This window comes from Elephantulus edwardii, unplaced genomic scaffold, assembly GCF_000299155.1.
Source record: "Elephantulus edwardii isolate Elephantulus edwardi_28Jun2011 unplaced genomic scaffold, EleEdw1.0 scaffold00137, whole genome shotgun sequence".
Classification (NCBI taxonomy): Eukaryota; Metazoa; Chordata; class Mammalia; order Macroscelidea; family Macroscelididae; genus Elephantulus; species Elephantulus edwardii.
This window is the reverse complement of record NW_006399887.1, coordinates 7,590,264-7,615,022: the sequence shown is the minus strand read 5'-3', so window position 1 is coordinate 7,615,022 and position 24,759 is coordinate 7,590,264. Positions and strand designations below refer to the sequence as shown.

At 36.4% G+C, this 24,759-nt stretch overlaps 1 protein-coding gene across 1 annotated transcript in view; it reads right to left on the bottom strand.

The window, feature by feature from the left end:
• GABRG1 (gamma-aminobutyric acid (GABA) A receptor, gamma 1) overlaps positions 1–12,568 on the bottom strand; it is a 210,847-nt gene extending 198,279 nt beyond the window's left edge. The window contains exon 1 of the mRNA XM_006894172.1: positions 12,465–12,568. Within this exon, the coding sequence (XP_006894234.1) occupies positions 12,465–12,568 (104 nt within the window). The remainder of the gene's footprint in view (positions 1–12,464) is intronic.
• Positions 12,569–24,759: the final 12,191 nt, after the last annotated feature.

The window sequence follows — 24,759 nt, the reverse complement described above, 5'->3', positions numbered from 1 at the left end:
CGATTGGCACAGGACAGAGTGGAGTTTAGGGCTGTTGTACATAGGGTCGCTATGAGTCGCAGGCGACTCGACGGCACATAACAACAACAACACCACAACATAATTTTTAATAGTTCACATCATCAAAAGACTTTATATAGTGAATAAAATAGAAATAAATGTGTTTCTGGTATTGTCTGCTTTCAGCTAAGATATAGCTAACATAAATAATTATATCCTTTTCCACAATGTTTCTTGAATTAAGCTTGAATTGCTGGACATTTCTTGGTATACTGTTCTAGCCAATTTGAAATAATATTCAACAATATTTTACTTGCTTGTGATATTAATATGGAATTGATTGACAATTTCTACATACCATTACATCATCTTTTTAAAAATTAATGTAAACATGACTTTATTTATGGATCTATTTTGCTTCCCAGGTCTTTCTTGATCTAAGTGAGTGAGAAGTCCAGGGCTGTCTTTGCTAAAAAGCCTCAAATGATATTCTATCCATGTTGGGGCTTTTATTTATTTTTGCCAAGTGATTTCTGGTGGCATACTCTGTAGTCAGTTGTGCCGCTTGACCAAAGATCACGTCTTTATGGTGATTCAATCTCGACACCAGCTTTGCAAGAAGATGGGTAGTTACTTCTTCTAGAGAAACTCCAAGTGTCAGTAATTTTTCTGGACTTCAATATCTTGTGTGTTGCTGTAATGCTGGAAGTTATGTCACCAATATTTCAAATACTAGTAGGATGATTGCCTGATACACAGTTTCAGTAGAGCAGCAGAATAATAAAGACAGCAAAGCAAGACTAGACATTCACTTATGAAATGATTGTTGTTGTGGTGGTGGTGTTTGTGTGCTGTTGAATTGGAAATGACACATAGTTGATCCTCTGAAGTGGGATTTTAGAAACTGTAAATCGTAAGAAAGGAGATTGCACATCCTTTTTCTTGCAGAAGAATTTATAAATTCAAACTGCCTGCCTTTGAATTGACAGCACAACTCCTTAAGTGTGGGTCTCCAGAGCTCCCGTCTAAAAATAATAGACCCTCAAAAACCTATGAATAGAAAATAAACAGTGGAATAATATTGTGCTGTACGCTGAGACCCTAAGGTTGTTGTTGTTGTTGTTGTTGTTGTTGTTGTTGTTTAATGCCGTTGAGTCGTAGACGACTCATAGCGACCCTATGAACAAACAGCCTGAGCACTGTTCATACATAGTGTTTCCAGAGGCAAGCCATTTTGGAAGTGGATGCCACTCCTGCTTTCCAGGCTTGATTTAGTTGGGAAGCTCCAGCCAACACTGTCCACCATGGGTGCCCATTACCACGATTGGCACATCACTGTCACAGGCTTCAGCATTACAGCAACCATGAGTTACCTCTGTACAGCAACACACAGACCAGTGCTATACCACCTAGAAGAATGTTTGACAGGAAGACAATTTGAACCTGGCCGAGGGCCACAGATGACAATCACCCACCTTCAGCTTGGTAGCACAGCTTCCTTCCACTAGGCCAACGTAACTCTCTCTTGGTCGTCGTCATTGTTATTGTTGTTTAATGCTGTCGAGTCGTAGACGACTCATAGTGACCCTATGAATGAACAGCCTAAGGTTGAGAGCATTAAAAATTCATCTGTGGAAGACCTGCATCTTCAAAATAGATCATACCTTAATGATACAAATGGAGTAAAGTTTTCTTACAATGAAGAATCTTTAACTGTTTGATGTCACATAACTCAAAATAAGAAAGCTGTAAACATCCGTTAACAATTGCTGCTTGATGTTGTTATGTGGAATTAAGTCAAAACCAATTCATAGGTGACCCACCAGTGGATTTCTTCTGGCTATAAATTGTTCAGGAAGATATTTCCTATTGTGAACAAAAGAAGTAGTAACATGAGGAAGGCCAAGTCTGACTTCTACCCACTTCGTAAAAGGGAACTGTCCACATCAATATTCATATTGTTTCTGTTGTTGTGTACTATAGAGTAGCTGACCCTCTGGCAGGTTTGCAGATGCAGTTAATCACACAGGAGGAGACTTCCCATCCTTCTTCCAAAGAGCAGCTGGTGACCTTGAACTGTGTGGTTTCAAGATTACAGCACAGCTTCTTTCCACTAGGCCACTAGAGATCTATATCCATAGCACTATACAAATAGCAGGAGTGGCATCCAGTTCCTAAATAACATGCCTCTGGAAACTCTCTGAACTTCAGGAAATGATGATAGTTACAGCAAGGCTTCAGGTCTTTTGTTCATAGGGTCACTAAGTGTAGTGCTTGCCTCAATGGCAATCAACACAACAACATACAAACAGCTACGTGGTCAGGCATGCCACCTCACATACTCCTGCACCTACTTCTAGCAATCATTGAGTCCACTGTTCATTACAATTTGATGCTTAGTTGTGAAGTTTAATAGAGAAATAGGTTGGGGAGTAAGGGGAGGCAAAGAATATCACATAATTAAATCTCAAGAGAAGCTATGGTTTATTCACACAATGGAATACTACACAGCACTGATAAATAAGGAATCTGTATCGTATACAACATGGGTGACCCTGGGGGACATTATTCTGAGTGAAATATCTCAGTTACAAAAGGACAAATACTGCATATTGCCATTGTTCTAAAACAAGACTGACATTGGGGGCTTTGGGAAGACTAAGAAAAGAGAGAATTGCATTGAAACAGATAAGGAAAAGAATAGTTTAAAAGGGATATACTATTAGGCATTATTTGCATTACAAGTGCAGAATAAGAAGTACATAGCAACGTGGACTGGGGTGGAAGGAGGGATGAATATGTGCAACAATGAATGGAAAGTCAAGTTTTCTGTAAACTATTGTTAAAATCACAATAAAAATTATTTATTGTAAAAAGGCACAATTCCTCAAATACTTAAAGTCCAGATTCAGTTCAGCAGTACAAATGCAAGAAGCATCTAATTTCCTCAATCATCCAGCAAACTTTATTTCAGAGCAGTTACAAGTCAGCTTTTCCTTGAATCATCCAGCAAGTAAAACCTTTCACTGTCAGGCTTTCTCTGGTTACACCTTATCACAGTCTCTTCACAGCAGTGCCATAATCCCTTCACTGCAGTGCCATAGTCTCTTCACCCTCTCTTCACCACTGTTTATCACAATGTGGAATACACTCTCTATATTGGTCCCACAGCTGTGTATGGCTTATAAGGCCGTGTGTTCCCAGTTAAGGTACCTAGAGACCATGCCCAGCAGGAGCTAATGCAATGGATAAAGTAATTTTTTAAAGTAATTTACTCTTTTAAAGTAATTTACAGACATCACACATATCTTTCTCCCATGATGAAGCTGGTGGATTGAGCCGCTTACCATTAGAATAACAGAATTCCCTATTAATAAAAAATTGGAGCACAAAATTTATGAAGCATAGACCTAGGTAAATTAGAAGTTGTTAAAAATGAAATGTGTAAAGATTAACTTCCTAGGCACTAGTGAGCTGAGATAAACTGGTATGGGTCATTTTGAGCAAAACAATTATATACTCACCTCTGCTGATAATAACAAATTAAATAGAAATAGTGTCATATTTATCATCAGAAAGAACACTTCAAGAACTACTATAATGTACAATGTTGTCAGTGATGGTATAATATCCATATTAATATAAGGATGACCTGTTAACACAATCATGATTTTTGATCATTTTTCTATGCTAGGGAGTTATGGTGGTCAACCAAAAAACCAAGGCTTTCTGATGGTTCAAATATACCAGGTGCTCCAGAAGAGAAAGAAAGGCAATCTTCTTCCAACTTTTTACAATCCCAGAAACTCAAAGGATAGTCACTTATGAGTCATTTCTAACTTAAGAGCAATGTAGTTTGAATTTAAAAACCAGAACAGATTTTTTTCTGTATAAAAAAATAATAACAGAAGGTGGTTATCATCAAATAATATCATTAATATCACATACAAGTAAAATCTAGCTGAAGATTAGCACAAACCAGCTATAATACTGCATAGAAAGTTCTGGTGCCATAGTCCAAAGGGAATTATGACATTCATCCAAAGGTGGAATCTCTCTAGCAGCTCATTCCACCGTTCACTCCAGAGGAGAAAGGTAGGCAATGATCTCCCATTGCATTTACAACCTCTAAAAACCTACTGAAGGATCAGCTATGAGTCAATTCCATCTCAACAGCAATGAATTTGAGAAAAAGGCATTCACATAGATATGTCAGAATTTCGCTCATAAACCAAAACGTATATATTTTTTTCCTATTTCAGATAAACCTTATCTGAAAACACAGAATACAAGTAAGATGTTTAGTGGTGTTTTGCTGACTCTTTAAAGGCATTTGACTGTGTGTGTTATAGTAAGTTACAAATAACCTTGAGAAAAATCGGAATTCCAGAACACTTAATTTTATTCATGTGTAATCTGTGCGTAGTCCAAGAAGCAGTCATTCATAAAATACAAGGAGATATTACATGGTTTGGAATCAGAAAAAATGTGAGTCAGGGTTATTATCCTTTCTCTATAGTCATTCAATTTGTATGCTTAGAAAATAATTACAGATGCTGAATTATATGAATAAGAGTATGATACGAGGTTTGAAGAAGACTCATCAACAACCTGCGTTAGGGAGATGAAACAACCTTGCTTGCAGGAAGTGGAGATTTGAAGCATTTACAATGGAAGATCATACAGTCTTTTACCTCAAAATTAATAAAACAGTTACTCACAACTAGATCAATAGGCAACAAACATCATGATAAATAGTGAAAAGATGGAAGATGTCAAGGATTTCTTTTTACTTGGAACTACGATCAACACCAAGTGATTGTCGATCAACACCCACTGCTGCTACCATAGCAGTTAAGACAGTAAAAGACATTTAGTATTGTTGTTGTTATGTGCCATCAAGTCATCTGTGACTCATAGTGACCCTGTGTACAATATCCCTAAATTCTGCCCTATCCTGTATCAATCTCTATCTCTCTGTCTCCGACACACCCCCATTACCCAAGTCACTGAAACAGTCCACCTCATCGAGGGTCTTCCTCTCCTGTGCTGTCCCTTCACCTTCCCAAGCATGACGTCTCTCTCCAAGGACTGGTACCTCCTTGCAACATCTCCAAAAATAGGTCAGATGAAGCTTCAGAATCCTTGCCTCCAACGAGCAGCCTGATGTAACCCTCTCCAGGACAATTCTATTTGTTTTCTTAGCCAGTCCATGGTATATTCAATACTCTTCTCCAATACCACAGCTCAAAGGCATCAATTCTCCTCCTATCATCCCCAGTCATTGTCTAGCTCTACTCTTAAGATATTTTTGTTGGTCAATATATATTTGGTGGTTTTGTTGTTAGATGTTGTCAAGTATTACTCCTAAAGACTCTATGAACAGCTGATCTAAACCTTGCTATGCTCATCATCTCTGAAACACTCAAGCCCATTGTAAAAGGCACTGTTTCAATACATCTCATTGGGGGTCTTCTTCTCCTTCACTGACTCCCCATCTTTCCAAACCCTCGATGATGTCCCTTTCAAATGAATAACCTCACCTAGCTACGTGAACACTCCGGAACTATCCTCTCCAAGATTTATGCGTTTGCTCTCTTGGCAGCATATGGGATATTCGGCACTCCTCTCCAGCACCAGAACTCAAAGGTTTCAATTCTTCTGTCATCCTTATTTATTGTCCAGCTCTCTGATGCATAGCAGGTGATTGAAAAGAACATGGCCTGAAATTAGGCACACCTCATCTTCAAACAGACATCATAGCTCTTGAGCATTCTAGAAAGGTCCCTGATAGTGGACTTGCCAAACCATAATACATCTCTTGATTTCCTGACTGCTGGTACCAAGGGTGTTGATTGTTGATCCAAGGAAGATGAAATTGTTGACTGCTTTCACCTGCATTAATTAATCTAGCCTGCACAAAATGTTCCATATAGGGATAAGAGAATTTATTTTCTTACTTATTGTGTTTCTATTAATGAAAACAAGACTTCATTCCTAACCTCACCTCACCTTCTTTCCCACTCTTCATCTCTTCTTAATTGCTCTGGCTGTCTACTTTTATCTCATTCCTTCTTTTTTATCTTTCTTTAGCCATTAAAATATCAAAACAAAACAAAAAACTCACTGTCTTCAGCTGATTCTCCACTGGATATTCAGAAACTGTAATAAACATGACGGGAGGGGATTGTCCCCACCATTCTCTTCTGGAATAGCTGGTGGATTAGGACTACTTGCCTTTGGGTTGGCACATCACTCCTTATCCACCAGGTCACTAAAGTTTTGCCTATAACCAAGTTTATTGTGTTGATTAATACTTGATTTATAAACTGAGATGTGTGGTCATTAACAATGCAAGTATTGGATGTGAGTTTCGGTCTTGGATTTTATATTAGCAATAAGACTTTTGACAAGTTGTAAAAAAAAATACCATGTGCCCATTTTCCTCCAGTTTTAAAATAGAAAGAATGACAGAATACAGGAAAGCTCACTTTTTCTTTCTTTTTTAATTTTTTGTGAATTGAATAGGTGTAACTTTCTATGCTAAATATTTCCCCTTAATATTTTGGAAGATTTCCCTATAGTGTTTGCATTTTCTGCTGAGATTTCCCAGACTTTCTAATTTCATCTCTCGATAGTAATCTCTCTAAAACTCTTTATTTTAAACAATTTTATTACTTCTGTTTATGAGTTTTCTTTTTTCTCATTGTTATGTTCCTTCAAACAGAAATTTATTTATACCTGACTCTGTCGTTGGTTTTTAGGGACTGTAAATTGCAAGGGAGGGGAATGCTCGTCCATGTGGTGCAGCTGGTGGATTTGAACCTTTGGGTTAACAGCTCAACTTCTTACCACTAGATTCTGAAAGAATATAATAGATACAATCTTAGCAATGACTAAGAGCTCTATAGGAGTCCTAGTTTGCGCCTGTATTTGGGCTGCTAACTGAAAAGTAGGTGATTTGATCTCATTAGCTGCTCAAAAGAGAAAGATGTAACTGACTGCTCCTGTAAAGTTTTGCAGTCGTACAAAACCTGTGGATAAATTCTACTCTGCCTTATAGGATGGCTATGAGTAAGAATTTATTTGGAAACTATGGGTTTGAATATTCTTTTAATAAACTCCAGTGTTCCATTTGCATAGTGTGTAAGGAGCTATGCTACTAACTCAAAGGAGGCACCTCTCAGTGAGTTCCAATCCACCAGCAGGTCTATGGGAGAAAGATAGGCAGAGCTCGTCCATGTGGTATTCAACTTCTGCAAACTAACTGAAAGGTCACCTGTTAGTTGGTTCTGACTTGACAACAATGAGTATGTATTTACTCCAGTTATCAAAATAAATTCTGTATAATGTACTATGTCTAACAGAGCAGGAATTCTGTGAGTATTTGTTGAATAAAAGAAGGTTATCTCCCAAATCTATTTTTAATAGTACAGAAAGAGTCAAGAACTTCACCTTATCACACTTAAAGACCACTTTAACTAGGGAAAAGTGGTATCCTAATCACTTTGATAGCACAAAATATCTGTTACTATATTATCTAAGAAAAAAAGTATGAACTATTTTGTTACTTGCTCTGAAAACGATTGTGAAAAGATAGTGTCATTTTTCTTCCCCACTAGTCTAAAATGATCAATCTTTGCCTCAAAAAAGAAAAGTAATTTTCTGAGATCATCCTAGTAGAAAATGATAGAAAAGCCACTAGAACTTCACCCTGATACCCGTTGTCATGGAGTCTAATTCAGCTCAATGACCCTCCATCAGGAAGCTGTACGTCTTAATGAAGGATCTCTAGTGGCATCATGATCTGGGGAAGACTCATCAAAATTGTGGTACACAAATACTACGACCTTGCTTGCTTGAAGCACTTGCTGCAGAAGTTCCAAGACTACATTGTTGTATATGGGTTATGTCTCAACATAAAGAAGTTAAAAATATTCAGCACTAAATAAATAAATAGCATCATGATAGATGGAGAAAAGATGAAATTGTCAATGATTTTCTTTTACTTGGATCCACGATCAACACACTTGATTTCAGCTGTCAGGACATCAGGAAGTGTACTTCAGTAAGAAAGTCTGCGGACAGGGACTTCTACAAATTACTGAGGAGTAATGATGCTCAGTTTGAAGACCAAAGTGTGCCTGATTCAGGCCCTGGTCTTTTCAATCACTTGCTATGCATCTAAGAGCTGTACAATGAAAGAGGATGACAGATGGAAAAATGGATGCTTTTGAGCTATGATGCTTGAGAAGAATACTGAACATAGTATGCACTGCCAAAAAGAACAAAAAAAATTAAAAAAAAATAAACCCAAGCAAATATGTCTTGGAGAAAGTGCAGCCAGTGCTCCTCAGAGGCAAGGATGGCAAATCTTTAGCTAACATGCTATTGGCATTTTGTTAGGAGAAGCTGTTCCTTGGAAAGGGACATCATGCTTTGAAAGGCAGAGTCAGTGAAAGAGAAAAAGACTCTATACGAGATGGATTGACACAGTGACTGCAACAATGGGCTCAAATAAGTAAGAGATGATGACAATGGCACAGGATAAGATAGGTTTCACATTTATTTTTCATACAGTCTTTGTCAGTCATATCTGACTTGACAGCACCTAACAACAATAACAAATGGCCTAGTTCAAAGAAAGGCTTGCAGCTAACTCAAAGGTTGTGCCTCTCTGGCAGTTCAAATCCACCAAAATCTCTGTGGAGAAAGATGGGCAATCTCCTCTAGTGTGATTTACAGACTCAGAAGCCCAATGGAGGGTCAGTTCTAAGTTCCAACTTTATCTCAGTAGGGGATGAAATCTTAATGCCAAAAGACTGCCAATAAAGGTCCTATAGGCCAACTGGTGGATTTGAACCACTGACCTTTCAGAAGTTCAACCTAAAACACACCATGTCACTGGATGTTCCAGCTCTGATGATTAATCCCATTTTTGTTGTATAGGTACCTGTACACATATGAATTACTATCCTTAGACCTATATATTCAATTTCTACTCAATACTCTCCCTTTCTCACTGCGAATTACTTGTTGTATTTTGATTATCATGTTCTTGGTACATCCTGAGTTTTTTAATCTTTTTTGGTTGGTTTTTTGTTTTGTTTTGTTTTCCACTCTCATTTTTCTTTTTTCCTGTCTTTCCTTCCTTATCACTATATTCTTAGACAAATGGTGCTACTTTTAAATACACAGAAAATATAAATTTAGTATATTTGTTTGAAGAAAATAAACATTCCATTGGTTACTTAGGCAAAAGTATGTTATAATGTTTTCAGTTAAATAAAAGCATTATTCATTTGGGTATCCTGAAAATTCTGTATTAATGGTCATGTTTTACTCGACATGTTAAATATTATTTTATCCAGCCCTTAATAAATATATTAAGTATTAATGAAACATCATTAGTTCATTATTTTATCTCTGTATTTCTATGCTTATTAGTAATATTTTATTAGAAATTTAAAGCAAAATCTAGAGGGCTAAAAAGATATCACCTTGACTAGTAGCCAATTATGCATATTTTTAAATTCCTTGTAAAAAGCCCTTATCTTTTAAACCAAGTTATTTGACTATTTTTGTATGGGAAACTATATGCTAAGTTTTTAATTATTTGATAACATTATATATCATTAGATAAATTATTTTGTTTTTAAAATAATCGTAAGTTTCTTTTTGTCAGTTCTATCAAAATGTTACTTCTTAGTAAAGTGTGACAGCAACATATTTGTGTACATATTATACATATTTTATTATATATTATAAATTACATGCATTTTAAAAATTATTTCTATTTATATATCAGCTAAAATCTGAAAACATTTACTAACTATTCTTAAAAATGTGATCACAGATTTTTTGCAACACTACACATGTGTTAAAACAAGGTAATCAGATTTAAGTTAAGATGTCACAAATGTTGGTAGAGAAGGTAACACAGAAAACAAGACTATAGTTTTTAGTTATAACACTAGGATAGGTTTTCAAAGTTCAGAAATATAAAAACCAGTATAACGCTTAACCTATTTACTCTTAATGGGAATTAATGATGAAGAAAGGCATTGCTTTTAGCTTAAATTTAAGGAAATACAAAAATAGACCACTTTGCATCCTGTATTTTAGAAACCAATACAAGGACAAGGCAACAAATTTCTTACAAACAGATCCATCTGGGTTAATTTGTAAAGGTTCTTTAAAAGGAAAGAGAGTGAGAAATATGAATATGTATCATTTGTATATGTCAACACCAATGATTTCCAACTAAATAGTGCTTATGTCACAAGAAACAAGATGAAAAGTTAATCACAACTGTAGCTTCTTTAAAAAGTGAAAACATGAACTCTCATAATTTAAATTCTAAGAACTATAGCAGAAGCATATAGCTTTTTTTTTAATTACTTAGTCACTGACTGGAATAATTCAGATTGTATTACTAGAATAAACTGAATTATGTATCTATTATAATTGTGAAACACCTCTCTCTTGTTTCAGCATATTTAGTAAAAAAAGATATGCCATATCCATTTGTATATGTTTATCTTAAAAACTACTAAGCAGGACCAGTGAATCTACAATTTAGGTTGTGTTTCTTTCTGTCTTGTTTGTGGGTTTTTGGTGGGTTTTATTTTTCAGTTCAAATCTTAAGATATTGAATATGAAAGCTTGAAGAAACCATAAATGATATGTTACTCTCCTTCATATTCTACAGAAACATACTATATCTAAAGAGGTTCAAGATCCACATTCATGAGACAAGATCTGCAAACTCTCTGCCCACTGACCCACACAGTTTCTTATTTCTGGAAAGATGGAAGAATTTCTGGAGTCAAATATAATGATTGTAATACACCTATCTTTACAAGTAAAAAATATTTCTGTAAAGTAAAACATCTCTTTGAACAGACGATACGATCTTGCCAAAAAGCTTACCTATTATGTAGAAAAGGGGACCTTGCATTTATAATTATAAACCATACAGGTTGTCATTTCAGAACATCACTGGATAAATCTGCCTTTATTTATGAAAAGATAAGTTTATTTATAATATCATAAAGATGCATGAGAAAGCTGGAGTATTTTCTATTTAAATATCGTCTCTAATATGTATAATTTAGAAAGAAAAATGCCACTAGGAAACAACTTATGCTTAAGAGAAAAACAAGCAGCATATTAGTGCGCATGCAGAGGATTTACAATTCCAATGGAAAAGGGTAAAAAAATGGTTAAAAAAAAGAAAACTGCATTACTTGAAACAGACTTCAATGTCAGAATTTTTCTTGCAAGTCTGTTATTATTTAGCCCACGTTGATCTCTGTGTTTCGAGGGGGAAAATCATAGTTGTTATATCTGCTAGTAAGAGGGGGAGGGGAATCTCTATAAAGCTATCCTGGAACCAAATCACGAGCAATAATCCATTTAAGCAATGATTACAAAGCATTAAGCAATAGCTATTTAGGTATAATTTTTTTATCTGCGTAGTGATTGCACTTTACCCTTGATTTCTAAGGCAGAGTCGTGTAATGCAATAATGTAACTTTAAATGCACATAAATTTAAAAGTTATAAGAGTAATGTATCTGAGACATTTTTTGTTTTCATCCCTTAATCAATAATTTAACTCCATTCATCCATTACTCCTATACACAATCTAGGTGACACACTTGGACATCTTATCTTTATATTAGAATGATTTCAAAGTTCATTAAAATGTGTTACAGTCCAAGTGTTCATCCTCTTAAACTAAGAACTTGGGATTTTTAATACTACACATGTGCGTGCGTACACACACACACACACACACACACACACACAATTTTATATCACCCAACAATTTTAATTCCTGACCAATTAAAATTATTCATTTAATATTTACTCAAACAAATATGATTCTTTTCTAACTTAAATATTACATATTTTCAAGGAGGAAAAGTAATATTTATAGTCTTTCCTGATGTCAAATATAGGAGTTTTTCACCCCAAAATAATTACCAATAGTAAAATACATTACCAATAGTAATAATAATAAATGGGAGTAAAAGCACTGATAGTAAATGGCACAGCACCATGCCACATCTGGTTGAGAAACAACAAGTTTCTGAAATAGCTATCTGTAAAATGCAGGATCATTCAGAAAGTTGAGAGTTCATCTACAAACATTCATTCACCACGTTAGTGGCAAAGTCATTTCTACACCTCTAAGACCAATCCCATCGAATTGAGTTTTGGAGTGTGCAAGAAATAGAAAATAATTGAGCTAACCTCCATGCTTCTGAAATAGCTAATTTTATTCAACCCCAAACTGAACTGATCTATTCCGAAAAAAAATAGTATGATTTAGTAAAATAACACACTCGTGCCCAGGAGTGAAAAATACTTTACTTACAAAGAATTTTTTAAAGGGGGAAATGAAGGCTAGGGAAGCAGAAACCAAAGAATAGTTTTAGGTCCTTGAAATCAACTCACCAGTTTCCCAAGTGCAGGATCAGTAACAAACACATCAGCCTCACCCTTCTACTTTGGTTCCACAGAAGAAAAGGGAAGAAGAGAAAAGCTTTCCAAGAACCCATCGGACTAGATCGTTTCCCTCTCCTATTTGTGGTAAGGGAGCTTAAAAGGTTCCGAATCGTGGGCTTGTTCTCTCACCTCAGCAAAAGCCTGGTGAGTAAGAGAAAGGAGAGCATAGAACGCAGTACACCTCTCCACCAGGTAGGATGCGACTCCCAGCGGAATTGAGCAGGGGACCCAATCAAGCAGAGAGGATGCTGGCATAAATTATCTTAAAAATATTTGGGCCAATCAGAACCCTAAAGAGGTGGGGCTTCTCCTACTAGAAAGCGAGCCCAGTAGGGGAAAGGGCTCTGACTTTCTAAAAGAAAAACAAACCTCTTCTCCCTGGCGGCTGCAGAGAAACGTTTGAGTGGCCTTGACAGATTCCCTCCTTGGGAAAAAACTGGTGCTGTTGGCTCTCCGGAGATTTCCTCCTGACTTTGTCAGTAGCCACAGATTCCCGCGTTTGGATGCTTAATCTGCCTTCCAACACAAAACCATAGAAAACGGACAGTGCCTCGTTGGTTTTCCCAAGACACGTGAATGCTATGTTAATTATTGCTAATTAATCCTTTTCATGTCACAGGGTGAGCGCAATGTCTCATTTACCTTTGCAAGCTCAGCATGTGACACCATATCTGATACAAATGAACACTCAGGAGATACTATGTAAACGAATAAATTAATAAGAAGGTTTGATGCATTCATGGTAAAAAATCATTTTCCCTTATGCTTGATCGCTTTGCATGTTAAACTTCCAACCCTGGTTCCCTGAAGGCACCAAAAGATGACACTATAAAAATAAGCAAAATAAATAAAAATCCAATTTTTAAACTGTCCTCTCAGATGCAAGAGTTGTAGATCTACTCCATGGGAAATCCTTATTTCCATCTCCCTCCCGTTTTCCCTCTGCATTTGTGGCGCTCTACTGCTTGGTCCCTAACTTCAGAGGCTCGGTTTTGAGTTTTCAGCAGAGCCCAACTGTTGCCATGGCAACTGGAAAGCCTCCTGGCAGCTGGAACAACTGTAGATTCTAAGATGGTAATGGTGGTGCAAGCCAGTTCGCTCTGGCGAGCCATCTTCTGTTTTTACGCCTTGCTAAATCCTTGCTTTCCACCACTCTGCCTGCGGTTGGGGTCCCTGACTGTCTCATTAATCACCCCGCAAAAAACCTGGAATTGGTCAGATTCCAGGCTGAACCGCAATTCACAACCCAGGGACCTGACACTACTGTTTCCCCTGCAAACAGTGTAAGCCCGAAGTAACAGTGTTTATGCATAGCAATAAGGTAACTTGCTATCCTACCTGCTGAAATAAATTAAAAGACTTAACAGGGATAACAAGGTGGCAGAACTTTTCTTACCCAAATAACAGTGTAATACAGAGCTTTTCTCCACTCTCTTTGGATTGATTCTCTTTACTTTTAGTAGCCTCTGATAATGTTATTGACCTCCTTATTTTTATTTCTCCCACAGTCAGTGCCCATATTAGACACCATTATTCTCTTCCACGAAGCATATTAATCAAAGTAATCCATACTAAGCAATTTATAATGCAAAACCATTACATTATAATAGATGTGGGGGGCATAACTTTAGGAAAACTGAGCTGTCAATGTAAGTACCAGTTTTTTGTTTTGCTTTGTTTTTGTTTTTTCCATATTTCAGTTAAGAACGTGCTTTGGTTGGCTCTTTAACTGTTTCTCTCTATGCACTTACTAATTCACTAATCTGATTAGCCAGTGAAAAAGGAATTAATCCATTAATTAGGCTGGATAACAAATGATATTCTAGGTACCCTTTGCATGTGGTTAAAACTAGGTAAAGATTTTGCATATACTAATGGGAAAATAATATACTGCCTGGCATAGGTAAAAGCCGTTGATAATTCTCTCATCAATAATTCTTAACAAGGCTTTACTTTTATTGTTCTCATGTGTAATTGAAAGATGCTGAGAGCAGTTAAGAAAAATTAATGGAGAGGAAAGGTGAAAGATAACCATTCAGTAGTTACAAATTGCCTCTCTATTCTTGTAAAAGAAAAAGGATTGCAGTAAGGAAAATTTTCCTGTATATGTTCCAATTGTTTACATTTATTCCATTTATGTGCTTTGACCTGGTTCTTTATTTCTGTGTCCCTTCATCCCCATCCCCTTTTTAAACATAAGACTTTTGAAAGCAGACCTTGTTCTGTAGTCTTAGATAATTACAATTCTCTGCAAAATGTGTAAAAGGGATCCGAGCCCTCTAGAACCTGAGGAAAGAAAGATGGTTTTGGAAACCAGCCATGCCTTGACCCTGGCAGTCTGTCTCATTTGATTAATAAACTGGCTTGGCAGGAGGTAGATGACACATACTGTGGTCACTGAATAAAGCCGGGAAGATACCCTGTCCTCATGAAATAAACTACAATGCCTCATAGGGCATAATACTCAATGGAAAATAGATCAAGTGTCTTGTCTAAGTGTAGGTTCCATAATCAGAATGTGCTAGAAATCAAGAAAACACTCCTGCCTTCTGTTTAGGCATGGTTTCAACTAGAGCCAATTAGCCCTCCAGTGGACATTTAGAAGGATTAATCATAGATAGACACATTACTATAAGTTTAAAATACACAGATAAGGTCTTCCATCGTAGGAGTGAAAAGCCTCAATCTGTCCAAAGTTAGAGAAGCTTTGAATCTGACTGCTTACATTGGCACAACCCTTATTCATTAGGATTGTATTTATGGTGGATGCTGTCAACTTATATCATCCAGAAAATCTGGGGGCATCATCTACAATTTGCTGTGCTGCTCACTCTAAGACCAAGTGTTTTTGCTAATTCAATCTGGAATGAGCTTCTTGGGGATAAGATGATGGACAATCTCCTCCCATTACAATTTACAGCCTCTGAAGCCCTACAGAGGATCATGATGATGAACACACACACACACACACACACACACACATTCACAACAGATCATCTTAAAATAAAGTGTGTGATATGTATTAAAAGGACAGATTTCATGGGCTTCACTAACACCTAATGGGCTAGAAATAGGGTCGAGAGCCTTTGGATCTTTTCATGCATCAGAAGAAGCATCCTTGTCCTATACCATCTCAAAAAATGGTTAGTGAGGTGATTTCCTGTGAGGTGAAGCTCCTAGCATGCCCAGGACAGCAGCAGAGCAACTTTCTTTCCCATGGGACTCCATAGTCACAGAGAAGTTTGCTGCAGGACATGAAAGGAAGGAATAGAAATAAGATAAGCTTTCCCCAGTTTCCTTTTGGTGGGTTCCTGAGTCAAGCGATCTTCCCAACAGACCAAGGACAGAAACAGAGTCCGTTTACTTCTTGGTGGACTCCATAGCCATAGAGAAGTTAGCAGCGGGACAAGAGAGAAAGGAATAGAAGCAGGTGAATCTAGTTCCTTTCTGGTGAGTTCTCCAGGCACAGCAAACATTCTCACCAGCTGAGGGACCATGGTAACAGTGCTATCGTTGTTGCATACTATCAAGTCAGAACTGACCCACCAGTGGAATTTCAGAGGTGGTTTAATTGAACCGGAGGAGAATGTCCATCTTTGTCTCATGGAGCAGGTGAGGAATTTGAACTGCATACTTTTTGGGATTGTAATGCAGTTCCTTACCAGGTCACCAGAGCTTACTAAGATCAATAATCCGCTCTCAAGGAAAGATAGAACTACCAGAAAGAAATTCAACAAAGATGCTCAAGAAAACTATAAAATCAACCAACTTGATCTCATAGACATACACAGGTTAACGCACCCTTCAAAAATCTCAGTATACATTCTTTTCTAGCATGCATGGAGCATTCTGCAGCCTAGATTATATTTTAGGTCACAGAGCAGTCTCAGTAAAAGACATCAAAATAACACAAAGTATTTTCTCAGACCACAGAGCTACAAAATTAGAAATCATTAATAAGATTATAAAGCTGGAAAAATATAATACACCCGGAAGGTAAGCAATACCCTGCTTGAACATGAGTGTGTAATCAAAGATATTTTTTAAAAAATTCTTGAAAAAAATGAGAATGAAAACACAACTTACCAAAACCTCTGGGGGAAAAGCCAAAGCAGTACTAAGAGGTAAATTCATAAGAATAAGCAAACACATCAAATGAGAAGAAAGAATAATAATAGCTTTTTGACCTAACATCTCCAAACAAACAAAAATGAATAACAATAAAATCTGACAATCTCTAAATAAAGAAAATTATGAAACTTAGAGCAAAAATAAATAACGTTAAAAAACAAAAAATTATTATCAATAAGACCAGGAGTTCTTTGAAAAGATTCATAAAATAGACAAATCTCTAACAAAGGTAAATTAAAAAAAAACCGACTCAAATAATCCAAATAAGAAAGTGGCAATGTCCTAACAGAACAATGGGTTGGGGGAGAGGTTAATAATGGACCTTTAGGAAAAACTATACTCAAACAAATATGAAAACTTAGAGAAAATAGACAAATACGTAAAAACTCATAGCCCACCCAAACTGACACAAATTGAAGTAGAACACATGAACAGGTCCATTATAATAGTTGTTTTATAAGAATAGGTCATAAAACAAATTTTTTTAAAAGCCCTGAACCAGATGGTTTTATGACTGAACGTTAGCAAACATTTGGAGAAAAGCTGTCACCAATTCTATAGAAAATATTTCAGAAAGCAGAAAAAGATGGCATATTCCCACTCTTTCTACAAATAGGACACATCTCTGATACCAAAGTCAGGTAAAGACACCACCAAAATAGACAATTATATATCAATGTTTCCCAAGAACATAGATGTAAAAATTCTCATCAAAACCCTGGTGAATTAAATCTAACAGTTTATAAAAAATAATGTATCATGATCAAGTGGGACTCATAATAGATATAAAAGGGTGATGCAAAGTAAAAAAATCCATAAATGTAATCCATTATATTAAGAAAGCTGTTAAAAAATCAAGGGCCACAGAGGGATGACCTTGTTTGACATTTATCATCTTTACAAAGGAAAATTGTCCCTGTCCAAAGCATCTATAGCATAAAACTAATGCCCATGAAACCAGACTTGTTCCTCAAACTCCTAAACCTTTTCTCCTCATCTTAACATCAATATTAGTGCTTTGATGGGTTCAAAATCTGACATGATAGTTCACAGACCATACAGAACCAGATGAATAATTCAATACAATCAAGAGAGTTCTCAAAATGTCTACCTCAACTTCAAGGCTTATGGTTCTAGACCATTGTTCCCATGTTATCAGTCCTGCCAATATAAGCTTTCCCTCCCCAATTGTTCAATAAAGTTCTCAGTACCATTAAGATTGGCTCTCCTCCACCTCCACCTCCCCTCTAAGATATCATCTTACCTTAACATCTCACACCAGGTCTTTAGTTCGGCCATGGATGCTGTTGTTATCTCAAAGCTTTCCTGCTTCTTTTTCACTTGGATTGTGAAGATCTCTTTCCTCTTCACTCACAGGAGAAAATCTGATCTCTGTGTTTGTTGTTGTTGTTGTTGTTGTTATGTGCCATTGAATCATCTGTGACCCATTGCAACCCAGCAGCTCTGAACCTTACCCAGTCCTGAGCCAGTCTCACTAATTCTGACACACCAATCCTCATTGTCCTAGTCACTATGTCAATCCATCTCATCCAGGGTTCTTCCTCTCCTGTGTTCTTCCTCCACCCTTCCAAGCTTAATGTCCTTCTCCAAGAAAATATCTCTCCTGGCCATGTGCCCAAATTGTGTGACATGGACTTAAAAATCCCAGCCTCCAATGAGAAACTTGATTTCACCCTCTCCAAGCCAGATCTGTTTTCTTAGCAGTCCATGATATGTTCAAGACTCTTCTCCAGCATCACAATTTGAAGGCATTAATTCTTATTCTGTCATCCTTCATCATTGTACAGATCTCTGATGCATAGTAAGTAAATGAGAAGACCATGGCCCGAATTAAGGGCATCAGTCTCTAGCCTGACATTGTTGCTTTTCTGCACTTTGGAAAGTCACTGAAAGCAATTTTTCCCAATGTAATTCATCTTTTGATTTCTTGACTGCTTGTGTTAAAAATATCGATTGTGGAGCCGAGCAAGCTGTAATTGTTAACACCCTCTATCTCTTCTTGATCTATTATGATGCTGCCAATAGACCCAGTGGTGAGAATCTTTGTCTGCAACATAGTGAAAACTTGTCTGTAACATACTATATATGCATAATATATATGCAAAACCAAGAGCCAACATAGTTCTCAATGGAGAAAGATTAAAAGCATTCTCCTTGTCACCACTCCTATTCAATATTGCATTAGAAGTCTTAGTAAATAAAAGCAATAAGTCAAGAGCACGGAATAAAAGGTATCCAAATTGGCAAAGAAGAGGTAATACCCTTTCCATATACAGAAGATATAATAGTATACTTTGAAAACTCTCAAGTTTCAGCAATAAAACTATTGGACATAGGCAACTAATTCAACAAAGTAGCAGAATACAAGATCAACATACAAAAATCAGTTGGATTTCTCTATGGTAACAAAGAGAATATAGAAAGGGAGTCGGGGAAAAAAAAAACCCCAACCATTAAAATAGCTAATTACAAGATATAATACTTGGGAACGAATCTAACTAGAGACACTGAACAAAGAAAATTACAAAACATTACTGCAAGGAACATAAAGGAGACCTAGAGAAATAGAGAAATGTACTATGGATGTTGTTGCTTTGTTGTTGTCTTGTCATGTGCCATTGAGTTGTTTGCTACTCATAGTAACCCTATCTACAATAACCCTGAAACGTGCTCTGTCTTGTACCAACTTTACTGTCTCTGACACACATACCTTCATTACCACAGTCATTGAATCAATCCATCTCATCAATTACCTTCCTCTCTTTCTCTGTTCCACTACTCTTCCAAACATGATAGGAAGACTCAATATTGTAAAAATGACAATTTTACTGAAAGCAATCTATAAATTCAACACAATCCCAATACAGATACAAATTTAATTCTCCAATGAGTTGAGAAGGGAAATTTCCATTTCCTCTGGAATGCAAAATGACCCTGAAGAAGCAAAGTGCTACTGAAAAAGATAAACTAGATATGAAGCATCACACTTCCTGATCTCAAATCCTACTGCACAGCCTTGGTGGTCAAGAGAGCATGGTATTGATACAACAAACACATAGATCAATGGAATAGAATTAAAATCACATATGGTCAACTTATTTTTGAAAAAGAGACAAAATCAGTTAAGTGGAAAAATTACAGCCTCTTTAAACAAATGGTGTTCGCAAAAACAGAGAACTTAATCGTGTCCCACACCTCACACCATAGACAAAAACCAACTTAAAGGGGATCAGAAACCTAGATGTAGAAATCAAACTCTATATAATTAATCATACAAAAGCTAAGAACAATTCTAGAAGCCCTAATCTACAGCTTGAACAGAATTCCAAACATAATGAATAACCTACAACCATGAGAGATTAAAAGAAGAGACTAGAACATTCTAAGGATAAGTCTCTATGCACATAAAAAACTCCAACATGGTAAGAAGGAAACTCATAGACTGGGGAAAATATTTAAAAATTATATGTCTGATAAGGGGCTCATATCTAAAATTTATAGACTGCTCCAGCACCTCAACAAGATAAAGGTAGATAATCAAAAAATGAACAAAAGATAATGAATAAACACTTTACAAAAGAAGAAATTTTGGATACCAAACAAACAGAAGAAGAAATGTTTAAATTCACTATCAGAAAGATGTACATCAAAACAACTATGAGATCTCATCTTAACCAAGCAATAATAACAAAGTTATTATGTGAGTGTAAAATGGTACAACCATAAAGGAAGGTGGTCTGGTGTTTTCACAGAGTTTAGAAACAGAAATGGCATGTAACAGAAGTTCCAATGCTGGGAATACATTCTAAAGAAACCAGAGCCATGACTCAAACTCATGTTTATCCATGCATTATTCTTTTTATATTATTAATTTTAATGAAAATTTATGGAGACTTTGGATCTCTATTAAGTCATTGTTGTACTTTTCCTGTTGCCCACACCTCCCCCCGCCCCCAGTTCACTCTTCTCTTTGTAAGTAAAAGAAAAATTATTTCATTGTTATATACAACCCCTCCCCCCCCAGGTCCACTCCACTATATCGCCTTTGTTCTGGACTCCAGTCATGACACTAATACCTAGTCACATATTGCTTTTAAACAGTTTTCTCCCTCATCTGTTTCAATGCAGTATATATTATTCATCCCATCTTTCTCAGTCTCCCCCAAACCCGATGTCAGTCCCATTTTACAACAGTGGCACTATGCAGTATTTGTCCTTTTGTGACTTAGATATTTCACTTAGCATAATGTCCTCCAGGGTCACCCATTTTTAATAATATTTAATGAGTTCCTGGTTTTTTCAACGCAGCATAGTATTTATTTCATTGTTTGAGTATATCACAGATTCTCTATCCATTCATTTGTTGATGGGCACTTAGGTTGTTTCCAACTCTTTGCTATTGTGAACAAAGCCAAGATAAACATGGGTATGCATATAAATGCTTGAGTGGCTGTTATGGTTTCTTTGGGGGTTTTCCCAGTAGTGGAATTGCTGGGTCAAATGGTATTTCTATTTGTAACTATTTGAGAAAGCACCATCCCGCCTTCCATAGTAGTTGCACCATTTTACACTCCCACCAACAGTGAATAAGAGTTCCAGTTTCTCTACAACCTCGCCAGGATTTGTTGCTTGCTGGTCTGTTAAATTTTACTATTCATACTAGGGTAAGATGATATCTCATAGTTGTTTTGATTTGCATTATTCTTAATAGCAAAAAAGATGGAAGCAGCCCAGCTACCCCTAAAAAAAAATGGATAGAAAAACTGTGATTCATTTACACAATGGAATGCTATGCAGCATCGAAAAACAATGAATTCATTGTTTTGTTTCAGTGAACTCAAAATCACTACGCAACATGGATGAGCCTAGAAAAAATTTCGCTGAGTGAAATCTGGGATGTTAAAAGATCTGTTAAAAAAAAAAAAGACAAACCCTGCATGACACCACTGTTAAAAAGTGGGGCTGGCTTAGGGAGTTGAACAGAGAATAAAAACAGTGTGGAGAGATAGTGAACACGGCACTGAAGTGTCTGAATGGTATGTATGATTAGGCATTATATGTACGCCAACAATCTGGAACAACAAGGCAAAAGTAAAGTGATCTGGAGGAGGGTGAAGAAAAGGGGACAGAGAAAATGTACAATAATTACTGAATGAAACTCCAACGTTTATGTAAACTTTCACTAAAATCACAATAACATTTGAAAACAAATGGCTACTCTTAGTTGATTTTGTATGTAAAGCCACAGGTCTAGGAAAACATGTTTTCAACATGCTTTATTTGTCCATTATTCCTTCATTTATTCATTCAACAAATATATATTAGAAAATACTGTCAGATCCTATATAAATGAACATGGCATGAGTACAATGGTGAAGAGAACTTATTCTTCTTTTTGCCCCAGTTTACTCTTCTATAAAAAGGAAGAGACTCTACAGTGCATAACAAAAACAAACAACAACACTCCTCGTTATGTTTTGATTACCGATTCTTAGTCCATGTACGTTCCACAAGAACATGATTAAGTGCTCTGGAATGACCATTTTTTTTCCAGTGCTATACACCATTTAGGTAACTCTGATGGTCAAGTGGCAAGAAACTGAGCTGCAATACTGAAGGCACACGGCTCAAGGCCACCAACTGCTCTGTGGAAGATGGATGGGCAATCTCTTCCCTTGCGATTGACTATCTCTGCAAACCCACTGGAGAGTCAGCTAAGGGTCAGCTCTAACTGTAGGGTACACAAAAAAACAACAAATACACACCATTTATTATGATAAATGTGTCACATAAATTTGCATAGTGAAACCACCAAACAAACTAAAATATTAGTAAACATCTTTTCTGGTATTCTTTGCTTTTGACCAAGAGCTATCCAGTGTCAGCAATAATAGCCCTCGCTCCACAGCATCTTCTAAATCTAGCTTGAATTTCTGGCAGTTCCCACTCTACATATTGCTCCAACCATACTTTACTGATCCTCAGTATGATTCTACTATCATGTTAGATAATATTGATCAATAAATTTTGCATTGTGTTGGATCATTTGTTTTGAATGGAAACAAATATGATTGGCCAGATAATTCTTCCAGTTGATTGGCCAGTTAGCTGCCTTCCAAATTTCTTGACATATGTGACTGACCACAATCAAGCCTGCATCTGTTCTTTGAAACTTCTCAATTGATATTTCTTCAGTTCCTAAATCTTGATTTTGATAGCGTCTTCAGTGTATCTTAGACTTGTTCATTATGTATATGGTCTAATGGGCCAATGCTGATTAATTCTTTTACAGTAAGTCTGTGCATTTTCTTCATTTTTCAGTGTTTCCTTCATCATTCAATATTTTGCTCATAGAATAGTATCATAAGTCAATGATTCGATCTTTTAATCTGTTCTTTCAGCGTAAGAAATGCTGAGTATATTCTTCCCTCTTATTTTTCTAGCTCTAAGTCTTTGACATGTCTTTTTAATCCTTTGGGTTTTGTTTTGTTTTGTATTGGTTTCATATAAAGGTCATATACATTGTGTTTCACACATTCCTTTATTGACATTTTGTGTCATAAAATCAATCCCATTCATTATGTATTATAAAATCAATCACCACCAAACTATACCAGTATCATCTCTTCTTTTCAGGTTCCCACTGAATCTTTCCTGATTCCTTCGCCTTCTCGCTTCACCCACCAAACTCTGTAAGTCCATGATTTCTCCCCATCCTAACCCACAGCCAACCTGTCTCCTCCCTTTCCCACTTTGCCCCCTTGTACACATAATGCTAGTCTAATACTTTGTTTTGTCTTTCCAAACTTCCCCTTGAAATTTTCTGGTCAGCACTCCTACTTCATTTCTTTACTTGCTTTGAGCTTAGGTGCATTCTAGAATAAGTTTCAGCGCCTCCTCTGATATCCATGTTGGTCGTGTTTTTTTTTTCTTTCCAGTCTTTTTAATTATTTTTTATTTTCTTCATTTATAATGTCTTTGATATCATCCTGCAACTTAGCAACTTATCTAATCTCTAATGTTCAGTTTTTATTGCATCATATGTATTGTAGAAATTATTTGTAAATTTCTGATAACATATATATCTTTTTTCTTTTTATTTTCATATCATTCTGTGAGTCCTTTTTGTCTTCATTTATGAAAGTCCTTTTCATTCTTCCTATTAACTTTGAAGGCAATTTCATTCAAGAGACCCTCTTCTCTGTATTACAAACGTATTCTATAATAATGAAAGTCAAACTCATTGTAATCTAGTTGGAATGAATTATGTGTCCATCCCCAGTTTGTTCTCAGAGACTAAACATTGCACAGTAGGAGACTGTCCATCTTTCTCTCACAGAATTGCTGATGGATGTTTAGAATTTCTACTCCCTTTTACACCATTTACTGCAGGATTATAAAAGTGCTTCCAGCCATTAATCTAGAATTTTAAACACATCTAGACCATAAGTGTTTCTTCTAGTCCTGTCCCTTCTTAGACACATTCTTGCATGTCTGTATCATAGACCTTAACAATTATTTAAAATTATCTACATTACCACCCATAATATCCACTCTGTGGGTCCAATTTGGTTTGGGGGTTTTGGGTTTGTTTGATATTTTTTATTTTATTTTCATAGATTCTAGAGTTGTGGTGACTATCATACCCTATATTGAATTGTTGTGGTTGTTGTTTGTTATCATGTGCCATCGAGTTGCCTGTGATGCATATTGACCCTATGTACAACAGCCATAAATTCTGCTCTATCCTGTATCAGTCTCACTCTCTGACACACCTACCCCCGTTACCCTAGCCACTGAATCAATCCATCTCCTAGAGAGTCTTCCTTTCCTGTGCTGTCCCTCCACCCTCCTTAGCATGATGTCCTTCTCAAAGGACCGGTCTCTCCTTGCAACATGTCCAAAGTATGATAGATGAAGTTTGAGAATCCTTGTCTCCAAAAAGCAGCCTGGCTTAACCATCTCTAGGCCTAACCTGCACATTTTCTTAGTAGTTCATGGTATATTAAATATTCCTCCAACACCGCAGCTCAACGGAATCAGTTCTTCTTTTAGCATCCCTAGTCTTTGTCCTTGTATGTGTATAGATATT